Below are 24,176 nucleotides of genomic sequence, written 5' to 3'. Positions count from 1 at the left end.
AACACTAACAATACTTTTTGAACAGGGAAATGTACTGTAACAAACCTGAAGCATTTAATGCGTTGAACCATCGTATTGAAAAATCCACCTTGCATCGATTAAGGTTCAAAATGTTATGGCCACCCTAAACTGGGTCTGTGCTCCACCTTGGTCACCCAATGTAACATTTTCCGGACAAGACACTGCTGTGTGTGGAATACTTGGGATGCCTCTCACTTTCTCACAGCCCAATTTACTATAACTACTGAAAAACCTTATTAGAGAAGATTTTAGTTGGGTTAAAAAAAAATGACAGGCGAGTCTCTCATTCATTGAAATTCTGAAGTTGAAAGATGTTAATTGAGAAGTTTAAGGCATTTCGAAATCCGTTCAATTGATACAACGAACGATGATAATACCTGACCAATTCCTGTTCGGACTACAGGAGCTTTCCCTTTGAACAAACTCCGTTTACAGCAAACGTTCCATCAACTGAATGAATGTTCCATTCATTGTCTCTAATTCTACAAAGTCCCCTCAGAGTGTGTGTGTCCATGTGTGTGTGGGGGGGACCGTGACTTGTCCCATTGATGACTGACACTCTCTCTTCCCCCAACAAAGGCAGTTATTGGTTGTCCCCAAGGGCCAAATTAGTTCAAAAAGGGTGGGATGAGGAGGAGGGAGGAGGAAGAGATGGCGGGAGGAGGAAATCAATTTGCTGAAGGGTAAGTAAGTAAGCATTTCACTGTAAGGTGATACAGCTGTTGTATTCGGCCCATGTGACAAATACAATTTTATTTGATGCCAGTGACAGGGGCCTTGCTGCCAGTGACAGGGGCCTTGCAACAGATATTTTATCTTATTTAACTAGGCAAGTCAGATAAGAACAAATTCTTATTTTCAATGATGGTCTAGGAACAGTGGGTTAACTGGGGCAGAACGACAGATTTTTACCTCAGCTAGGGGATTCGACCTTGCAACCTTCGTTACTAGTCTAACCACTAGGCTACCTGCCGCCCCAGAAAGAGGGGTCTTTCTGGCTAACAGGATACAGTCTTTTTGAGTGGCTGGGGGGAGTGAAATGGGGGTGGGGGGGGGGTGCAAATTGGTGAGAGGGAGTGGATTGTGTATATTATTATGTGAAAGAGAGTTGTGGAGGGCTTTTACATTCTCAGACGTTTTGAAGGTTAATCCTCAACTGTGGTTCATGGGAACAGTGAAACGGGTGAAACAAGTAGAGCTGACCGTGTGTGTGTGTGTGTGTGTGTGACTGTGTTTATGAACATGCGGTCTCTCTGTGTGTGTATGTGAATTGGAAGTGTGTGTCACTCACAAACTGGAGGAAGACGTGTCCAAGAGCGTGCCCAGGCTGCGGCTCCGGCTGCAGGCTGGCCTCCACTGCAGACAGAACCTCTTTGTGAACGTCCAGGATGGACTCGATGTTGGAAAACAGGGTCTGTGGTAGCAGAGACATACACTCCCAGTACTTCTGTCATTTCAACGCTTCACTTTTGTATTCAAAATTGTGACACACATACTCACCCAAGGTCAGCATCTTATAAAACATGTCGATGTTTACTATTATCAAAGCGTTACAGTGCCACAATACACTTTTCTCTCTGCAGAAGAGATTACAAGGCTATTATGGCCCAAACATCCTTAGGATAATCCTAACGGTTTAAAAAGGCAAAGGTCATATTTACCTTGACATGCTCAGGTGACAGACACTGTTGCTCCTCTGCAGTTTGTCGGATTCTGTGCAAAAAGGCCTGCATGGGTAGTAGAGAAAATACAAAGATGCTGGTTCAAGTCCGGTCTTACTGAAGTATCATAGGTTTGTGTACAGCAATATGCTGTAAATGTACTTTAGTTTTAAGGTTAAGGGTGAATATCCTGGTCTCACGCAGACGCACACACACACACAGTGCAAGAATGAAGGCTGTGCTACACCCTTGTTTACCTTTAACTTTGCCTCAGTACCTTACAGGTATCGGGGATTCTGTATGAATGTAACTACTGTATACCGTAGGTCCTGGCTACAGAAGCCATTCAAACCAATGTATGTGGGAAACCGTCACTCAAATCCTGACAAGAGGAAAGAAAAAGAGATGTGGGAAAGGGTGCCTCCTCAGTCTCGCTCTCTTTCCCTATCCCGTCTCCTCTCGGTTTGTCTGTCTGACTCTAAATGTCTCTAAACTTCTACGCATAGCCTGACAACGTAGCGGTGTATGGATTTTTTTTTTTTAAGCGGCACTTACAATAATTGAGAGATGTTAATGACTACTAATGAAACCTAAAGAGAAAGTCTGAAGATAGGAAATAACACCAACGCGGAAATAGATTTCTCAACTGCCTTTTGCAATGTTGGTGGCACTGTTTTACACCTTCCCATTCCTAGCCACAGTGACAGAGCAGGGTCGTTCCACCTCAAACAGAACAAGAAAGAGGTTTGACACCCACCAGCAAAGATTTGTCTGAAATCGTTTGTTGTTAGAAACAGATATTATCATTCCTGACAACGAGTATTTACTATCAGTTCTCAGTGTCTGACAAGTAGTATGGAGCTGCGGCTCGGTGTGTTGTTTCTTCATCCTACGTTCCCAGTGAACGTTTTTTTCCCCTGTTCAGAGGAATTAGTCATTGAAGTTCATGTTCTATCCTACATCCTGATATTACCAGATTCTGACCACTAGATGGTACCGTTTCTGCTATTATGTGATAATTTTTTTTTTTTTAAATACCCCACCAGCTCAATGTTAAAAGGGAGAGTTCACCCAAATTACAAAATGATATATTGGTTTCCTTACCCTGTAAGCAGGCTATTGACTAGGTTCGACAGCAGTCACTGTTTCAAATTAACATTTGTGGCACAAATCCAATGCAAGTCAATGGTGCCTATATTAACATTTTCACACTTCATTTAAAAATCATCCTACAGTATTTAAACATGTATTGTGTAACTCAATGGTGCTACTTATAGATAATCTGGCTATGAAGCGTGAAAATGCTAATATAGGTACCATTGACTTACATTAAAATTTGTGCAACAAATGCTAAAAAGTTAGCATTTGAAACAGTTTACCATCTAGTGGTAAACAAAACCAAAGCATGGGTTGCTGTCATAACTTGCTTACAGCTTAAGGAAACCAATGTAATTTAGAAATCTGGGTGAACTACCCCTTTAACATGATAAAAATCTACTATTTTGTACAAACAGCACCATCTAGTGGTCTGAACCTGGTAATATCAGGATGGAAGATGGGACATAAACCTAACAACTTCAATTACAAATCGCTCTGATTAGCGGAAAAATAATTATCACCATACGTTACATAGGATGAAGAAACAATCTGAGCCGTAGCTCCATAGTACTCATCAGACATAGAGAACGGATGCTGTATACTCGTTGGGATTGGTGTGGGGAGTCCGTGGGTGGCTTTTGACAGTTTTTGGACTCCGCATGTCATTGTTAGAAAAAAGGTTGGTCCAAATCGGATGCAAGGTACTACACGACATATACACTAAAGTATGTGGACACCCCTTCAAATCAGTGACTTTCAACGTGGCACTGTCACAGGATGCCACCTTTCCAACAAGTCAGTTCATCAAGTTTCTGCCCTGATGGAGCTGCCCCGGTCAACTGTAAGTGCTGTTACTGTGAAGTGGAAATATCTAGGAGCAGCAACGTCTCAGCTGCGAAGTGGTAGGCCACACAAGCTCACAGCACAGGACTACCGAGTGCTGAAGCACGTAAAAATGGTCTGTCCTCGGTTGCAACACTCACTTATTTTTTTACTAATTTTGTACATAATGTTTTGCTGTTGCTGTCTCTTATGACCGAAAACAACTTCTAGACATCAGGACTGCGACCAGCAGAATCCTTTTTCTTCCTTCACGACTCTGACAAGCCCGAGGTGGAGGATATACGGCTCCCTCGGGAACAGGCCCCGACCCCCGTGATCTGCGTGAAGAGGAGGTGGAGAAAGAGGCCGGAAAGCTGGCTGCCTTCTGAGAATTCGAAGGCGATCGAATAAACCCCCACCTCCCTCAATTCTGCTAGCAAACATGGAATCTTTGGACAATAAAATCGACGAGTTACGGGGAAGATTAAACAACTAACGGGACATTAAAAACTAACATCTTATGCTTCACGGAGTCGTGGCTGAATGACGACAATATCAACATACACCTGGCTGGTTATACGATGTACCGGCAGGATAGAACAGCGGCATCTGGTAAGACAAGGGGCGGCGGATTATGTATTTTTGTAAATAACAGCTGGTGCATGAAATCTAAGGAAGTCTCGAGCTATTGCTCACCTGAGGTTGAGTATATCATGATAAGCTGTAGACCACACTACCTACCGAGAGAGTTCTCATCTGTATTATTCATAGCTGTTTACATTTACATTTTAGTCATTTAGCAGACGCTCTTATCCAGAGCGACTTACATACCACCTCAGTCAGGAGGTTGGTACTAAGATAGCATTGAATGAACTGTATCCACCATAAGCAAACAAGAAAACGCTCAACCAGGGGGGCGCTCCTAGTTTCCGGGGACTTTAATGCAGGGAAACTTAAATCTGTTTGACCAAATTTCTATCAGCATGTTAAATGTGCAACCAGAGGGAAAATAACTCTGGACCACCTATACTCCACACACAGAGATGCATACAAACCTCTCCCTCACCCTCCATTTGACAAATCTGACCATACTTCAATCCTCCTGATTCTTGCTTACAAGCTCAAATTAAAGCAGGAAGCACCCGTGACTAGATCAATAAAAAAAGTGGTCAGGTGAAGCAGATGCTAAGCTACAGGCCTGTTTTGCTAGCACAGACTGTAATATGTTCCGAGATTCCTCCAATGCCATTGAGGAGTACACCACATCTGTCATTGGCTTCATCAATAAGTGCATCGATGACATCATCCCCACAGTGACCGTATGTACATACCCCAACCAGAAGCCATGGATTACAGGCAGCATTCGCACTGAGCTAAAGGATAGAGCTGCCGCTTTCAAGGAGCGGGACTCTAACCCGGAAGCTTATAAGAAATCCCCCTATGCCCTCCGACAAAACATCAACAGGCAAAGCGTCAATACAGGACGAAGATCGAGTTGTACTACACCGGCTCTGACGCTCGTCGGATGTGGCAAGGCTTGCAAACCATTAGACTACAAAGGGAAGCACAACCGAGAGCTGCCCAGTGGCACGAGCCTACCAAACGAACTAACTACTTCATGCTCGCTTCGAGGCAAATAACACTAACACATACATGAGAGCACCAGCTGTACCAGAAGACTGTGCGATCACGCTCTCCGCAGCCGACGTGAGTAAGACCTTTAAACAAGTCAACATTCACAAGGCCGCAGGGCCAGACGGATTACCAGGACGTGTACTGTGAGCATGCACTGAACAACTGCCAAGTTTCTTCACTGATATTTTCAACCTCTCCCTGTCCGAGTCTGTAATCCCTACATGTTTTAAGCAGACCACCAGAGTGCCTGTGCCCAAGAATATTAAGGTAACCTGCCTAAATGACTACCGACCCGTAGCACTCACGTCTGTAGCCATGAAGTGCTTTGAAAGGCTGGTCATGGTTCACATCAACCCCATTATCCCAGAAACACTAGACCCACTCCAATTTGCATACCGCTCCAACAGATCCACGGATGATGCAACCTCTATCCCACTCCACACTGTCCTTTCCCACCTGGAAAAAAGGAACACCTATGTAAGAATGCTATTCACTGACTACAGCTCAGCGTTCAACACCATAGTGCCCTCAAAGCTCATCAATAAGCTAAGGACCCTGGGACTGAACACCTCCCTCTGCAACTGGATCCTGGACTTCCTGCCGGGCCACCCCCAGGTGGTAAGGGTAGGTAACAACACATCCCCCACGCTGATCCTCAACACAGGGGCCTCTCAGGGGTGTGTGCTCAGCCCCCTCCTGTACTCCCTGTTCACTCATGATTGCACGGCCAGGTATGACTCCAACACCATCATTAAATATGCCGATGACACAACAGTGGTAGGCCTGATCACCGACAACGAGACTATAGGGAGGTGGTCAGAGAACTGGCCGTGTGGTGCCAGGTCAACAACCTCTCCCTCAAAGTAATCAAGACAAAGGAGATGATTGTGGACTTCAGGAAAAAGAGGACCGAGCACGCCCCCATTCACATCGACGGGGCTGCAGTGGAGCATGTTGAGAGCTTCAAGTTCCTTGGTGTCCACATCACCAACAAACTAACATGGTCCAAGCACACCAAGACAGTCGTGAAGAGGGCACGACAACACCCTTTCCCTCTCAGGAGACTGAAAAGATTTGGCAGGGGTCCCCAGATCGTCAAAAGCTTCTACAGCTGCACCATCGAGAGCATCCTGACTGGTTGCATCACTGCCTGGTATGGCAACTGCTCGGCCTCCAACCGCAAGGCACTACAGAAGGTAGTGTGAATGGCCCAGTACAACCCTGGGGCCAAGCTTCCTGCCATCCAGGACCTCTATACCAGGCGGTGTCAGAGGAAGGCCCTAAAAATTATCAAAGACTCCAGCCACCCTCGTCATAAACTGTTCTCTCTGCTACCGCACAGCAAGCAGTACCGGAGCGCCAAGTCTAGGTCCAAGAGGCTTCTAAACAGCTTCTACCCCCAAGCCATAAGACTCCTGAACATCTAGTTAAATGACTACCCAGACTATTTGCATTGCCCGCCTCTCCACACCACTGCCACTCTCGGTTGTCATCCATGCATAGTCACTTTAATAACTCTACCTACATGTACATTCTACCTAAACTAACCAGTGCCCCCGCACATTGAGTCTGTATTGTCACCCCCCTGTATTTATTGTAATTTTTTACTGCTGCTCTTTAATTACTTATTACTTTAATCTCTTATTCTTATCCATATTTTGGGTGGGAAACTGCACTGTTGGTTAGGGGCTCATAAGTAAGTATTTCACTGTAAGGTCTACACCTGTTGTATTCGGCGCATGTGACTAATATAATTTGATTTGACAATGACATTCTGTGCTTCCAACTTTGTGACAACAGTTTGGAGAAGGCCCTTTCCTGTTTCAGCATAACAATGCCTCCTTGCGCAAAGCGAGGTCTATACATAAATTATTTGTCGAGATCTGTGTGGAAGAACTTGACTGGCCTGCACAGAGCCCTGACAACTCCATTGAACATGTTTGGGAGGAATTGGAACGCCGACTACGAGCAAGGCCTAATCAGTGCCCGACCTCATTAATGCTCTTGTGGCTGAATGGAAGCAAGTCCCCACAGCAATGTTCCAACATCTAGTGGAAAGCCTTGCCAGGAGAGTGGAGGCTGTTATAGCAGCAAAGGAGGACCAACTCCATATTAATGCCCATGATTTTGGAATGAGATGTTTGATGAGAAGGTGTCCACATACTTTATTTTTTTAATTTTTTTATACAATGGAATGGGAGAGCAGGGGAGGTGAAAACATGAGTGTCTTGGGTCACACCTTATTTGTGACTTCATAGTTCGTACAACTGCACTGTGGATAGTCTCGCTCCTAAACTTCTAAACGTGCCACACAGATGTGGAAGAAAGGGGGAGGTGGTACAAATGTGCGAGGCCACAAGCAACAAAGAGGTCCTTTCAGTGTCTGCATTATGCCCCGGCACCAGCGATGCTCACCCGGGCTGTATTGGCTATCGGCAGTGTTGTGTTACTAAAACGACTAGACTTGTTTATTGGAAGAGAAGAGGGGAAGTTTCTCTCCAAGCGCTGCCACCAGCATCACTGAGCGGGGGGGGGGGGGGGGGGGGGGTAAAGGGCAGATCAGATAACGCACTGGCTGGTCAGAATTAAAAGAAAACAATCTGTGGGGGGCAAACGGGACAGTAGCACACAGAGATGTGAGTATTGAGGAGAGTCAGCGTCCACAACAACAACAAAAACTGGTGGGAAAAAACCTGGCTTGGAGTGGGGGGAAAAAGCTGACAAAACAACGTGGATAGAGTAGGCAACCCAGATTCATGCTGACAGAAATCCTCCATTGGAAACATTTCTTAAAAGTTACAAATAGTAAGCAGGGTTGGTGTCAAATACATTTTCTCCCCCTCAATCAGTCAACTGAATTGAAATAAATTGAGTGTAAAATTCATGAATTGTACAAGTCTCCAATTTCTTCTTAAATTTTCCACAATTTCATCATCCTGAATTGAACTGACCCCAACCATGATCGCAAGAGACCTGCCACTGCATACAGTACGTCATCCCCTGTGCTCTTATAGATTGCTCAAAATAGGGGGGATCACGTGACCCCTGAACGAGATGGCCGCATGAACTAGGAGCTCCGCACAAGTAGTTTCCAATTCCTAATCTTACCTCCACTTCAAGTTTAAACTCATTTAGCTTTAGTCAAAAAGTCATGGCGGCTACAAAAGGCGACACTACAGGTGACATTTTTACCCGGACTCGAGCACTAGCGACGGAAAAAGCCTCCAAGAAGCAGCTAGCTTCAGAAAAAGCTAGCGCCATTAGCCAGGAGCAAGAGGACCCGTTCCCCCCCGAGGCCCAACGAAGGCCAACCTCGCACTCTGTCGAAGACATCCTTTCTGAGCTGAGATCCCAACGTACAGAACTCAACACTAAACTAGATGCCATTAACGCTCAGCTCAGTGCGATAGGGGGCAAGGTGACAATCCTGGAAAATGCTTTGCCTGACATAAACAACAAGATAACCATAAACGCGGGGCGCCTGGACGAGGCAGAGGGGCGAATCCTATCCACGGAAAAACTTATTGACAGACGCCATGGAAACAATAGCATATGCTAAAAAAAAAATTGAGCAGCTGGAAGAGAAAACAGAGGACCTGGAAAACAGGGGGCGAAGGAATAATTGTGTTCTATTAAATCTGGGCGAAAAAGAAGAGGGAAACATGCCACTGATCCGCTACCTGCAAGACAAACTTCCCGAGTGGCTCCACCTGTCCACCGACAGACCCATAGAACTCGAGAGAGCTCACCGAGCACTGAGGCCCCCACCAGCAGCCAGACAACCACCGCGCCCAATCACCATACGTTTCTTGAGATTCACCGACAAGGAACGAGTCCTACAGGCGGCGAAAACCAACACCATTACAGTGGGAAACGCCAAACTCACCTTACTCCAGGACCTGTCAGCTGGAATACGCCGAAAGCGCCGAGAGTTTGACGAGGTGAAGAAATGCTCCATTGACCGAGGCATCTTTAGGGGATTCAAATACCCAAACGAGCTCAGGATTCTTCACCAAGGAGCCCTGCGACACTTCAAAACTCCCGAAGAGGCAAAACGTTTTTTGAAAGACAACCCCGGTCAATGAGAAATGGACCAATGACTAAATGCGATTACTATTATTACTAAAGGAGGTAAGACAACATATAGCCGATATCCAAAGACCCACCCGCCCTGCTAAATGTCATTATAGCCGTCTAATCTATATTTATGTTCCTTTAGCTGAGAGGGATAGGCTCCATATTATAACCTAGGCCTACTATATGTAGGCTGGGCTATTGATTTTATTTTCTCCCATTTTTAATGTGGTCTGGACGGGGGCTACGTTGTCATTTACCCAATGCGGGGCGGAGAGGATGAGGCATTTCTTTGGTGGGGAGGGGGAGACGTTGTGCGTTGCTAACTGTTCCCGTTTTTTTTGTTGTTGTTGGAACACAGAATTGTGACTGAGCGGGGAGGTAATAGATCCAACGGGATATGTCGAGTTGTTTGGGAACTCGGCTGGGGTGTTCAGAGACTGTTATTTTATGTAAACCATTTATTTTCCTTTTATGTGAACGCAGCTGTAACTACTATCCACCTTTACCCAGAGATGACTTGCACTAAAGTTCGATTACTGTTCGATGACGATGACTAGTACCTTAAATCTATTGACATGGAACTGCCATGGTCTAGGTCATGCAATAAAACGGAAAAAGATACTATGTGCTCTAAAAAAGGAAAAAGCAGACATCGCGCTATTGCAAGAGACACACCTCTGTGATGCTGAACATGCCAAACTCCGCAGAGCTTGGGTGGGACAGGTGTATTTCTCATCTTTCAAATCCAACAGTAGAGGCACAGCCATACTTATCCATAAGAATGTTCCATTCATAATTGACAAAAACATATCTGATCCGGAGGGGAGATTTATTTTGATAACTGGGTCACTGTATGGGCAACCAATTACTCTCTTAAACATATACGCCCCTAACACAGATACTCCTGCTTTTATGTCGAAAATGATAACCCTGTTCAATGAGCATTGTGTTTCCTTTGGAGTGTTGGCCGGAGATTTTAATTGTACCCTGAACCCAACCCTAGACAAATCATCTCAAGTCCCCACCACAAATCCTAGATCTGCAAAGATGTTGAACTCTCTTACTAAAGAGATGGGACTGATAGATATCTGGAGAGAGACTAATAGCTCATCTATGGACTATACATACTACTCTAATGTCCATAACACCTACTCCCGTATAGATTACATTTTTATCCCAAAGAGTTTCATAAATTCAGCCACGTGTAGAATCGGACCCATAGCGCTTTCGGATCACGCCTTTGTCCACCTCCGCTTTGACCTCTGCAAAAACATCCCGAGGTCAAAGAGCTGGAAATTCAACACCTCCATGCTATCAAACGAAGCATTCCATACATTGGTAACTACATGGATAGACAACTACACACAAGACAACAAAGATTCTCCTGTTTCTCCGGCCACAATGTGGGACGCTGCTAAAGCCACACTAAGAGGTCATCTAATTGCATATGCTTCCTCTAAGAAAAAAGCAATGGAAGCACACAGGCTAGATCTGGAGAGGGAGCTGGAACGCTGTGAAAAAGTACATAAACAATCCACAGACAGCACCTCCTGGAGTCAACTTAAAGCAGCCAAAGCCAAACTGAATTTGGACTATACTCGGGAGATTAAAAAAAAAGTTTTCTTTACTAAACAGAAATACCATGAGTATAGCAATAGGCCTAGTAGATTGCTTGCTTATCAATTTAAAAAAGAGCAGTCAGAGCGTACAATTATGGCTATCCGAACAGCAGAGGACGAGGTCACATATGACCCAAAAAAGATCAATTTAACTTTTCATGATTTTTACTGCAAACTATATACCTCTGAGAGAAAACACACGGAAGCAGAACTCCACTCCTTCCTAGAGGGAATCTCGCTACCTAAACTATCAGAGACTGACCAAGAAGATCTCAACTCCCCCTTCACTCCTGAGGAGATCCTGGAGGCAATTACCTCCATGCCACCTAACAAGTCCCCAGGCCCAGATGGATTCCCCAGAGAGTTCTACAAAGCTTTTTGGCCCCAGCTTAGCCCTATTTTCATGCCAATGCTGGAGGATTTTTGCAAAAACGGAGTTCTCCCAGACTCAATGCGCACAGCTCGCATTACAGTGTTGCTCAAAAAAGACAAGGACCCCCTATCCTGCTCCTCCTTCCGGCCCATAAGCTTGTTGGATTTTGACTACAAAATAATTACCAAATTGCTGGCCAAAAGACTAAACACTCTTCTTCCCAAAATAATAAAAGCGGACCAAACTGGATTTATTAGAGACAGATACTCTTCTGATAACATTCGCCGTCTTTTTGATATTATTGATCAAGTAAACGCACAGAAGACCCCTGTCCTGCTGGCTTCACTGGATGCTGAGAAGGCGTTCGACAGGATGGAGTGGAGCTTTTTGTTCTCAGTCTTAGAAAAGTTCAATATGGGCCCAAACTTTATTAAATGGATCAAATCACTATACTCTCATCCAAATGCCATGGTGACTACTAACGGACTGAACTCTGACAGATTCCCTTTGGGACGGGGCACAAGACAAGGGTGCTCGCTATCCCCCCTGCTCTACTTGTTGGGGGCGGAGCCTCTGGCAGAGTTGATAAGGAGCAATCCAAGTATTACAGGTGTTCCTGCAGGCGGCCTGCAGCACAAGATTTCGCTTTACGCGGATGATGTCTTGCTCTACATATCCAACCCTGAGAAATCCCTTCCTCCCATTTTAGACACAATTGCTCAGTATGGCACGTTTTCAGGTTATAAGATCAATTTTAACAAATCCACTGTCTGCCCTCTCAATATTACACTCACCAGTTCTATGAAGACACTATGCCCATTCCAATGGAAGACACAGGGGTTTCAATACCTTGGGATATTCATAACACCAGATCTGAATAGGCTTTTCAAGGAGAATTATCTTCCACTCCTGGATCGAATCAAAAACAACCTCCAAACCTGGATCTCCCTCCCAATTAGCTTAGTAGGAAGAATTAATGTAATCCGTATGAACATCCTCCCTAGACTGAACTATTTATTTCAGATGCTCCCATGCTATCTCCCAGCTTCCTTTTTCAAAACAATTAACCAAAGCATCACCAAATTTATATGGGGCAATAAAAAACCTAGGATCAAGCTCTCCACTCTATCGAAACCTGAATCTAAGGGCGGTCTTGCCCTTCCCTCCCTTCAATTGTACTACTGGTCTGCCCAAATCCGCAACATGCTAACATGGATCACAAACAGACAAGAGTCAACGTGGATCCAGATAGAAGCCCAATCCTGTGGTTCATTGCCACTAAGCTCAACTATATTCATTAATAACTTTAGTGAAGTGGGCAACATAGCCAAAACATTTGTGATTTACAGCACCCTACTAGCGTGGAGGGACTGTAAGAAATACCTGGGCATCTCCTCCCAAATATGCTCTCACTCGCCTATAGTAGGCAACCCAGACTTGCCAAAAGCCCTGAGGGATGCCAACTTTAATCTTTGGCATACTCTAGGAATCAGGACCTTTTCAGACCTATTTCATCAGAAGACCACTATACTGAAATCCTTTCAAGAGCTCTGCAGTGAATTCAATGTGCCAAGATCCCATTTTTTAAAATATCTTCAAATTAGACATGTCATCTCCTCATTTACTTCCAAGAGGAGGTTTAGAACTCAGTTGAACGAAGTTGAAACCCTTCTTGTCACAGCACAATCCATTAAAGGCAAAATATCCTATATCTATAGACTCCTTTCTGAGAAAGGAGGCTCCTCCTTTACTCCTTTGAAAATAATCTGGGAAAAGGACCTTGGTCTGACTATCAGTGATGAGTTATGGGCGGAGGTTTGCGACAGGGTATACTGCTCCTCTACTAATGTAAAAATGAAAGAATCGAATTACAAATTTTTGTACAAATTTTATTACACTCCCTTGAGACTCCATAAAATGAAAACAGACATTTCTCCTAACTGTAAAAGATGTACCTCTGAAAGTGGAACCTATATGCATGTATTTTGGAGCTGTAGAGAGATTGCCAGATTTTGGCAATCTATACATACTGCTGCACAGAAAATACTAGATGTACAGTTTGATATGACCCCGTGTCTCTATCTTCTTAATGCCCAGCAGGACTTTGTTCTTGATCCTGACAGAGAAAATTTGCTCATGACCATTACATACTTTGCTAAGAAATGTATCCTTCTATTGTGGGCCTCTAGTACCTCTCCTACATTTAAAATGTGGATTGACCAGATTGTTGACTTTCTCCCTCTTGAAAAGCTCACTTATGACCTCCACAAGAGACAGCCCAAGTTTGATAGACTCTGGTCTCCACTACTCCACTATATCTCAAATTGGACAGAGTGAATGGGGGGATCGGGGAGGTGAGCAGATGCGTGTTGTGTAAGGTGCTGTAAAATCTAAAAACTAATCATTGGCTCGTCATCTCAGCTAAGGCTGGAAATAGCAAATAAGAACCTTGATAGTGCTGCTGCAAGTTCTACATTTTAAATTTTGTTATAATTATTATTTGCGTGTATGTGTGTATGTATGTATATGTAGGTATGTATATACAGTGGGGAGAACAAGTATTTGATACACTGACAATTTTGCAGGTTTTCCTACTTACAAAGCATGTAGAGGTCTGTAATTTTTATCATAGGTACACTTCAACTGTGAGAGAAGGAATCTAAAACAAAAATCCAGAAAATCACATTGTATGATTTTTAAGTAATTAATTTGCATTTTATTGCATGACATAAGTATTTGATACATCAGAAAAGCAGAACTGAATATTTGGTACAGAAACCTTAGTTTGCAATTACAGAGATCATACGTTTCCTGTAGTTCTTGACCAGGTTTGCACACACTGCAGCAGGGATTTTGGCCCACTCCTCCATACAGACCTTCTCCAGATCCTTCAGGTTTCGGGGCTGTCGCTGGGCAATACGGACTTTCGGCTCCCTCCAAAGATTTTCTATTGGGATCAGGTCTGGAGACTGGCTAGGCCACTCCAGGACCTTGAGATGCTTCTTACGGAGCCACTCCTTAGTTGCCCTGGCTGTGTGTTTCGGGTCGTTGTCATGCTGGAAGACCCAGCCACGACCCATCTTCAATGCTCTTACTGAGGGAAGGAGGTTGTTGGTCAAGATCTCGCGATACATGGCCCCATCCATCCTCCCCTCAATACGGTGCAGTCGTCCTGTCCCCTTTGCAGAAAAGCATCCCCAAAGAATGATGTTTCCACCTCCATGCTTCACGGTTGGGATGGTGTTCTTGGGGTTGTACTCATCCTTCTATTCCTCCAAACACGGCGAGTGGAGTTTAGAGCAAAAAGCTCTATTTTTGTCTCATCAGACCACATGACCTTCTCCCATTCCTCCTCTGGATCATCCAGATGGTCATTGGCAAACTTCAGACGGGCCTGGACATGCGCTGGCTTGAGCAGGGGGACCTTGCGTGCGCTGCAGGATTTTAATCCATGACGGCGTAGTGTGTTACTAATGGTTTTCTTTGAGACTGTGGTCCCAGCTCTCTTCAGGTCATTGACCAGGTCCTGCCGTGTAGTTCTGGGCTGATCCCTCACATTCCTCATGATCATTGATGCCCCACGAGGTGAGATCTTGCATGGAGCCCCAGACCGAGGGTGATTGACCGTCATCTTGAACTTCTTCCATTTTCTAATAATTGTGCCAACAGTTGTTGCCTTCTCACCAAGCTGCTTGGCTATTGTCCTGTAGCCCATCCCAGCCTTGTACAGGTCTACAATTTATCCCTGATGTCCTTACACAGCTCTCTGGTCTTGGCCATTGTGGAGAGGTTGGAGTCTGTTTGATTGAGTGTGTGGACAGGTGTCTTTTATACAGGTAACGAGTTCAAACAGGTGCAGTTAATACAGGTAATGAGTGGAGAACAGGAGGGCTTCTTAAAGAAAAACTAACAGGTCTGTGAGAGCCGGAATTCTTACTGGTTGGTAGGTGATCAAATACTTATGTCATGCAATAAAATGCAAATTAATTACTTAAAAATCATACAATGTGATTTTCTGGATTTTTGTTTTAGATTCCGTCTCTCACAGTTGAAGTGTACCTATGATAAAAATGACAGACCTCTACATGCTTTGTAAGTAGGAAAACCTGCAAAATCGGCAGTGTATCAAATACTTGTTCTCCCCACTGTATGTATATATATATATATAACATTTTTTTTTATTTTTATTATTATTATTATTTATTTTTTTAAGTCTGTCACATCTGTGAATGTGGAATGTGTTTGGTTGGTTGTTTGAAAACTTAATAAAACTTTAAATTGAAAAAAAAAAAAGATTGCTCAAAATAGCATGCAGACTAAATTTAGTTTGGTCATCAATACATCATGTGCTAATAACAGCACGTCAAATAGTACTCTGACAGGGCCACAAACTTCCTTCTGGGAATCCTCATTCAGGTGATTAATGGTCTGCTACTGTACGGTGGAAGAGCAAGCAGAGCTGTTGAATGGAGCAGAGCAGCAATATTGCACACCAGTGTCTGTAGCCAGAAGGGTTATGGGTTGTAAGGTTGAATTTGCTCATACCGAGCTCCCAAAGGAGATCCGCTCCAACCTGCTTATTCTCTAGCCTCGCTTGCCAGACAAATGACCGCCAGACATTCAAGTACTAATGTACAAACTTGGTGTCAGGAAGATAAATACTGTGAATCATAGCCACAACACTGAATGCCTGACAAGATCAAGATCAGATGTCCTATCTTGGTCATTCTCATGAGACCATTAAAATACCATGGCAGTAATGATTTTAAATATAAAACATTTAGTAAAATAACAAAATATCATAATAAAGATAGTGTTCTCTACCTTGCACAAAGAGTCATTTTAAATCAAATCTAAGTTTATTTGTCACGTGCGCCGAATACAACAGGTGCAGACCTTACAGTGAAATGCTTACTTACCAATAGTGCAAAAAAGGTATTAGGTGAACAATAGGTAAGTAAAGAAATAAAACAACAGTAAAAAGACAGGCTAAATACAGTAGCAAGGCTACATACAGACACTGGTTAGTCAGGCTGATTGAGGTAACACAGGAATGAATTATTTTGGCATTTTATTGCATTTTCTGCAGAAATTCTCATTACCGTAACAGATCCAGCTCTGTCTGAATGTATGTTGTAATTTAAACAGACTCAAATGAAAATATTCTGGAAAAAAGGTATGGATTTTCTACTGGATGTTTTCAAAATGACAGAAGAATTATTAACTGAATATTCATGTATAATAATAAGGAGAAAATATTGGAAAAATGAAGTGTACATGACTGATGTTCTCATCCACCACAACATTTTTGTAGGACTGTTTACACACACATAGAATTTTAAATAAAGTTTGATTTTAAATGAAGCAACACATCTGCCACTACCTTCAAGATGGCTACCAGGTAAGCAGATGTATTTATAATTCTCCAGTTAAAAGTTAAACATTCTCTTGTCAGACTGCGTACACGACAGTATTGATTATCATTACCGATACAGGCAATTTTCCACATTTAGATGTTTTTTTAAAATTAAAATATACTTCATTGTCTAATTATGTACATTGAGTAAAAATTTGCTTAGTCATCATGTCTTCTCTATTGTTAGCAAAACAAGCGAAGGATGAGGAAACTTAGCAACACCATTCTCACTTACCGTCTCACTTACCGCTGCAATTTAAGGCCAGTTGCGGTAGAGAGAACTTCTGTTTCGGTAGTGAGAATTTAAATCATACAGACTATATTGTTAAATATAATGAACTATTAAAGTTAAATATTATTTACTAACTGTTGATATTTTGCTTTATGTCCTGTTTCATGGCAGACAGTCAGCAAGTGACAAAAAGAAAGCTTTAGCGAAGGCTGACAAAATTCAGAGAAAAAGTTTACACCAACCCAGAACTGCTGGAAGAATACAGAAGGAAGGAGAGAGAGAGGTCAGGGGTTGGAGAGGTCAGGGGTTGGAGAGGTTACAGCAAGCGCAATTAGCATATATAGTCTATAGGAAGCCTATGCCCTCATACAGTGTCTATAGTAAGTCAATACCCTACAGTGTTATGGAGTCTACACATGCGCGCTAACACATCCACCACACACACATAGTAAGTCATTTAGTTTATACTATAGGATGTCCACATACAGTTTAAGTGTAAGCCATTCAGACCCTACTGTAGGATAAAAATAAATAAATAATAATAATTATTTTACCAGGTAAGTTGACTGAGAACACATTCTCATTTACAGCAACGACCTGGGGAACAGTTACAGGGGAGAGGAGGGGGATGAATGAGCTAATTATAAGATGAGGATGATTAGGTGACTGTGATGTATGAGGGAGGGACTGTATGAGGGACAGATTGGGAATTTAGCCAGGACACCGGGGTTAACACCCCTACTCTTACAATAAGTGCCATGGGATCTTTAGTGACCTCAGAGAGTCAGGACACCCGTTTAACGTCCCATCCGAAAGACGGCACCCTACACAGGGCAGTGCCCTGGGGCATTGGGATATTTTTTTTTAGACCTGAGGAAAGAGTAAGGATGCACACAGTATGTAAGCCATTCAGTCTCTGCTATAGGATGACGTGTCCATAACAGTAAGATTTGTCCCATGTTTTGAGACATGCTCATTTCATGGCATGCCTCCTTTCCATTTCCGGATATCAAAAACGAAAGCAAAATTGCAAAATCAAGAAAACTCAAGATCTGACAAAGAAGCAACATGAAAAGAAAAAACAGTGGTGGGAAAACGCAGTTATTACAGAGGAAAGACACAGCTAAAATCTGTTTTGGACATGACACCATCAAGCCAGGAAGACGATACACTTCAACATGTTCAAGAAGCAAAATGAAGGCGTTTTTTTTCTCCAAAAATCTTCAAGAAGACAGCCTCCAAGAGAACAGCCGTTCTCACCTCAGCAGAGGTAAATGTCCCTGCCGTCAACTCAACTCCTAAAAGAAGAGAGACATCTCTACAGACACCAGGACCAATGAAGACATCTGCCCTAAAGGAACCACCCAAGAAGAGGAACAGAAGAAAGAAAACACTGTCAAAATTGTGGTCAAAGTTGTGCTACACAGAAGAGAAGCTGCTGGAGAGGACCAAAGAGATAGTCAACCGAAAGAAAAGACTTGAGATGATGGCCAAGAGGAAGCAGGTAATTGTCAACATGGAAGGCAGAGGTCCAGAAGAAAACTACAAAGAGGTCATCAGAGAACATTACCTAATAACAGGCAGAGAAGACTAATGCGCAAACGTGTTAGCCGCTTCCTTCAACAAGATGAAGTGTCCACTGTAATAAATGGGAAATCTGGAGAAATTCGGAAAAAAGGGCCAGATATTCCGTCAGAGAGAGCCTTAACGGACACTATGGCACATCTTCATATAAGATTTCTGTCTGAGAATCCAAGGTACAACCTTTCCAAGGCTCAATTCTTTCAATTTAAGCCATTTTGGATTGGCCAGCAAAGAGTCAGACAGAAACATGTGCTTGCGAAACGCATGAAAACTGGTTTGAAGATAAAGAAGCCGCACCAGCTTGGGGTCATAGAAACTTCACCCCCAAGGGACATTGTACAGGCCAGTGTGTGTCGTGACAATGACATGTGCTGTTCTAATGTGTTTGTAAGTGTTGTTTTTATGTGTTCTCAGCCTATGTTATGTACTTTTGAAGCACTGCAAAATGAAATTGATTGAACTTGAATCCATGATTGTGCCAATATTACAATATTTATTTTCTACATTAAATGTGATGGTTAAAAACATACCTCAGTCTTAGTATACTTATTATCATTATCGAAATCAACCTCATTTCTGAAACCTATGTATCATTACGGCAACAGTGGTTCATTTTATGTTAATTTAATGAAAGGAAAAATAGTAGTTCTCTTTTAAATGCAGGCTTGCCACACATTTTTCAAAATGATGTCAGGTTTCAATGAAATATCAAAAATATTAGGTTGTAGATTGCGGAAGTGTTGCGGGATTGAGAAAGTCAAAATCAAATAAAAATGTTAATTTAAAAACATAGATTATTTTAGAGTTTCAAGTAACTGTGCATGACTGTTAATAATCCCCAAAATATATAATAATTTAAAATGTATTAGCCTTCCTAATGGTCTTGACGTTTTCAGACCCTTGCGGTAATGAGCTTTTTAAGGACATGTTTTGGAAAATATGTTCAAAAAAAAAGGTGTTAAAATTGTCAGTAAATGTTTTTTAATTAATGCTCAAACACTTCAGACCTTGTTATTAATGCCTAAAAAGGACATTTCTTGATGCAATTTTTTTAAAGATTTCATGTTTGAAATCTTTGAAACCAAAATTTCATGAGAATCACCCATCTGCTAGCAACAGGTTATACAGTACAGATGAGCATCGCTTGTGGTAATTGAGTCTTCAACCATGTGTGCATTGCCTCAGTTGGAGCTTGGTTTCCAGTGTGCGTTCTGGACAAGGACAATACTTGATTGATTGTTTGAGACCCAAAAGAGACTTGCACTCTCTGTCACTGTTGTGTCTATAACACACTCAGCCCAGTCGCAAAGGATTTACTGCGGTTTTTCTTTTCTTTGTTGGTACTTCTGTGATGCGCAAAAAGGAAGTGAAAACAGAGCAGTCAGATTTTACAAAAAAACCACAGATATTTTCTTCTGTATAAGTCTGAAAAAAAGTGTATTATTTTCAGGGTTAGATACGCAGTGACTGGCTTGCGACACAAAAGTAGCGAGGAGGATGTCCCGTGACAGGAAGTGAAGCTTTGTGAAGAGGAAGTGTGCGAGTCCAATCATGCCATACATGAACAGAATCTGTGGTTTTGCACAAACTCACTGCAAGGAGCCAAGATAGAGCTGCAGAGTGTACAGTATTGTGCTGTAGTAAAAAATGATAGAGTTCTTATACCACAGCATTGTTGAATACTCGTTTCTGATTGACAAGAAAGGCATTCTAGAATAGATATTAAAACCAGATAACCAGACAGTTGGAAAATATATGTATTTTTTAAATCGGAACAACTTGCAATCAAGACGCAAAAACTACCTACACATGCAGACCATACTTGCTCCAAAGTTACAGAAAGCTAAACCATCAACCACACAAACTAAAATTGTGTACATTGTAAACGCAGGTCCAATGAGGAAAAAAACCTAGCTAGCTAGCATTGATTGGATTTTGCAGGTATCTTTTGGGAGCATCTGATGACTTAACGTGGTGAGTGATGAACATGAATTTCTCCCGTCCCCTCCGACTTTAAGCTGTCAAATCCTCCCACGTTTGTAATTTGACCAGCTGTTTTTTATATTTTATTTAACCTTCATTTAACTAGGCAAGTCAGTTAAGAACAAATTCTTATTTACAATGACGGCCTACCAAAAGGCCTCCTGTGGGGACGGTGGCTGGAATACAAATAAATTCTATAAAAATATAGGACAAAATACACGTCACAACAAGAGAGACAACACTACGTAAAGAGAGACCTAAGACAACTACATAGCATGACACCAACATGGTAGCAACACAACATGGTAGCAACACAACATGGTAGCAACACAGGGTACAAACATTATTGCACACAGACGGCAAGAAGGTAGAGACAACAATACATCACACAAAGCAGCCACAACTGTCAGTAAGTGTCCATGACAGTTTTTGAATATTTGTTTTTATTTGGTTGGCAGGTTTGCTAGCAACAAACTACTTAGCTAGCTTCTAGCCTAGTGTTTGAAATGCAATCTCCTCTTAATTAACAGTCAGTGTTGACGAGAAGGCACATTTTTCTAGCTATGCCAGGCAATATCGGGCATTATCAGCTCATTGATATGGATGAATCCATATGAAATGTTGATAGAAAAACAGCTACATTGCAGTTATTCTGGCTGCAGAGGTAGTGACTTTGTAGCCGTAGCTTGTTGGCTAGCTAGCAGCAAGCAAGGGATAAGACCGTTCCCAGCGAATGGAAAATAAAGCACGAACGACTGTGTCACGTCCATAAATATTGAACGTCTGGGTCGCAACTCTAGCAACCAAAAGATGGGAGAATTAGCTTGTAAAAATAACAATGAGAAAACGTTTTTTTTTTTACGAGTAAATGTGTGCTTTCATATGGTTTTCTTTGCAACTGTGGTATAGTGGGATAAACGCCTGTGTTCTGTACATTACCTTGGAAAATTGCACTCCTCAAAAAGGGACTTGGCGGCGGTGTCGTCCAAGGTTATGTACAGAACGTTACCGTTTATCCCGTACATGTTGGAGACTTGAAAGATGGGAAATGATCATAGCATCAGAACAATAGAATTGCAGTATTGTGACATTTACACATATTCCCAAAAGTCGTAGGCCAACAGATAAGATGAATGCAGTTGAATTCTCAACACAGGCCAAAATGCAACTCGATTGGTTAGGGAGTGCCACAAATCCTCAGATGCAACCATAAGAGCCATAACGCTTATTTATCATACTACTCATAAAATGGGTTTGTTACATTTCATACAGATGACTGTGCCCTTATTTCCACTTCCCGATGCTTTCATGTCATAGATAAAGATCAAGATCATTGGAAGCTAGTAGCAACACAAACTAGCCAACCATCACCACAGCTGGAGAGATAGCATTTCTCTGCCACAAACTGCTGGTGGCGCACTAGTCATACCCAGGGAGGGCATGGTCCAGTCTCATATGACTTGCAGCCAAAAGGGTCATATGTGGGTTGGTCACCGAGTTTGCCATTTGTTGTGATTTAGCAAAGCGAGGAAGGGCCAGACATACAGGTGTCCACGAGCAGACGCACATATGTGGGTGTCGGGTTCCGCGTTCACTCATCTGGACAGTGACAGGAGGGTGAAAAGGCCTGCTGCCTCCAACATCGGCCCTGGGTCGGGTTCACTGGCCTGGACTGGGTTCATTTTGAAACTGAGCAATGAAAAATGACATTTCTTATTGGAAGTCTAGGTAGTTGGCTACCTGTTCGGTTTCGAAACGTTCTCTACTGTTTTGTTCCTCCTGAACACGACCCCTGGTTCTAAAGACACTTTTCCGTGCCCAAAGCGAGAAGCCAGTCTGACTACAAGTGATCCCTCTGAGCCAAGCTTAACATGGTTGTGTTAAACTCCTAACTTAACGGTAATCACATTAACTTTGATGCAGAACGACGGCAACTTTCAATCAGCTCAAATTTGCATAGCTTTCAAAGCCGCATTTTAGACCTAATTACGGAGAGTGGTAATGGTAAGAAGACTACATTAATTGAAGCACTTCTTCCATTGTGTGGACCCAGTCATCCCCATAGGCCTTGTGATGCAGTTGTGTCCGTAGGGACATGGGGAGAGAGCGCTACAGCTACATCGCCTCTTAACATTATGAAATAACATGCTAAATCAAACTTACAGGGAAATCTAAATTGGCACATTCTGTAAGAAACAAAAGAGCGGTGCATTCAGCTCAGGATTAACTGATAGAGAAGTGACGAATGTTGCCCTTAACTGCCCGGCAGGACTGTTCCAAGTTGCGAAATGGGGCCAAGGTCCGCCAAGTCAGCTGTAGTAGCGAAGCTGGAAGAGCCATAACGCTGCTTGCGGCAGGGACTTCACGTGGGGTACAACATTACAGAACGTTCAGATATAAAATGTTTTGAGTAGAACACATCTGATCGTCTATCATCGGGGACTGTCAGCTCTCGTCATGATATTGTAATCTGCAATGTTCCGAACATTTAACTTCACCGAATATCCTCGAATAGAGGAAAAGGGGGGGATTCCGGTATGGCGCAGAGCTTATCAGTCGCGTGTTTTTTAGCTCCGCTACAAATTTGAAATAAATCCTGAAATAAGTTCACCCTTAAGCTTAAAATGTACCAGGAAAGGCAGTAAGTGTATTAGCTTCTGAAACCCACAATGCCGACAAAAAAAGTCACACCAAAAAGCCAGACTTAACGAGAGAAAGTTTAGAGTCTGAGGATGAAGGCGCCGTGCTAGCTTCATGTGGTAGTGGTGGAAGCAGGACTGACGCGATAAACACGTGCAATGCCGATAGCTCCGAAGATATCCTCAAGGTCATCAAAGATATGAATGCAGAATTCTCTATCAAATTCGAAAATGTACTGTCTGCAGTGGACAGCATCAAAAAGGATGTCCAAGAATGTGCTGGGCAAAATCTCTCAGGTTGAGGTACGCATCTCTGGAACTAAAAACAACATTATAGCCCTGCAGGCAACGACCACCGCTCTTGAGGAAAAGGTTGAATCGCTAACCTCTAAACTAGTTGATTTGGAGGGCCGCAGCAGGAGATCGAACTTGAGACTAGTGGTTGATTGTTAGGCATGTGCTTTTGTACAACAACGTGCTTTAAAGCGTCCTTTGTTTATTGTGGTAACAGAGGTCTATTAGTATATTAGGCTGATCCAATGTGCCCTTATGGGGCAATGTTTTAGTTCAAGTGTCCATGGTAAATTCGATGACTCATAGTGTTAAGGTCACATTTACATCCTGGAACAGTAGGGGATTAAATAAAATAGCCAGAATAAAACAGGTAATAAGTAGATTAAAACAACTTCAGGCGAAGATCATATTTTTGTAAGAATCACATCTATTATCTGGCGACATTCCTAAGATACACAAGACAGTCCCTCCAGGATTCCACGATTGCATAATTCAATGTAATTTTTTTTTTTTTAATAAAACAATTATGCGAGAGCTCGCAATTTTGACCAAACCCTGCACTTTTAGCGCATAAAAGGGTCCAATCGAAAGCGGGTTCGTAATTTTGACCAATTACTGCACTGTTACCGTGGAGAATGGCCCAATCCAACCACACATTAAAAGTTTTCCACCTGGCCTGTCAGCATACTTACGTGCAAAGATGATAGGTGATTGTTGATGGC

The 24,176-nt window shown here is 42.8% G+C and overlaps 1 protein-coding gene across 1 annotated transcript in view; it reads right to left on the bottom strand.

Annotated features, from left to right (window-relative positions):
* The window catches only part of LOC139542083 (phosphatidylinositol 3,4,5-trisphosphate-dependent Rac exchanger 1 protein-like), a 144,953-nt gene that overhangs the window by 107,843 nt on the left and 12,934 nt on the right, over positions 1 to 24,176 (bottom strand). Inside the window, exons 2-3 of the mRNA XM_071347109.1 lie at positions 1,683 to 1,748; positions 1,313 to 1,435 (exon numbers count right to left, since the gene is read on the bottom strand). Coding sequence (XP_071203210.1) covers positions 1,313 to 1,435; positions 1,683 to 1,748 — 189 coding nt within the window. The remainder of the gene's footprint in view (positions 1 to 1,312; positions 1,436 to 1,682; positions 1,749 to 24,176) is intronic.

Source organism: Salvelinus alpinus, chromosome 17, assembly GCF_045679555.1.
Source record: "Salvelinus alpinus chromosome 17, SLU_Salpinus.1, whole genome shotgun sequence".
Taxonomy (NCBI): domain Eukaryota; kingdom Metazoa; phylum Chordata; class Actinopteri; order Salmoniformes; family Salmonidae; genus Salvelinus; species Salvelinus alpinus.
This window is presented reverse-complemented; position numbering and strand designations above follow the sequence as displayed.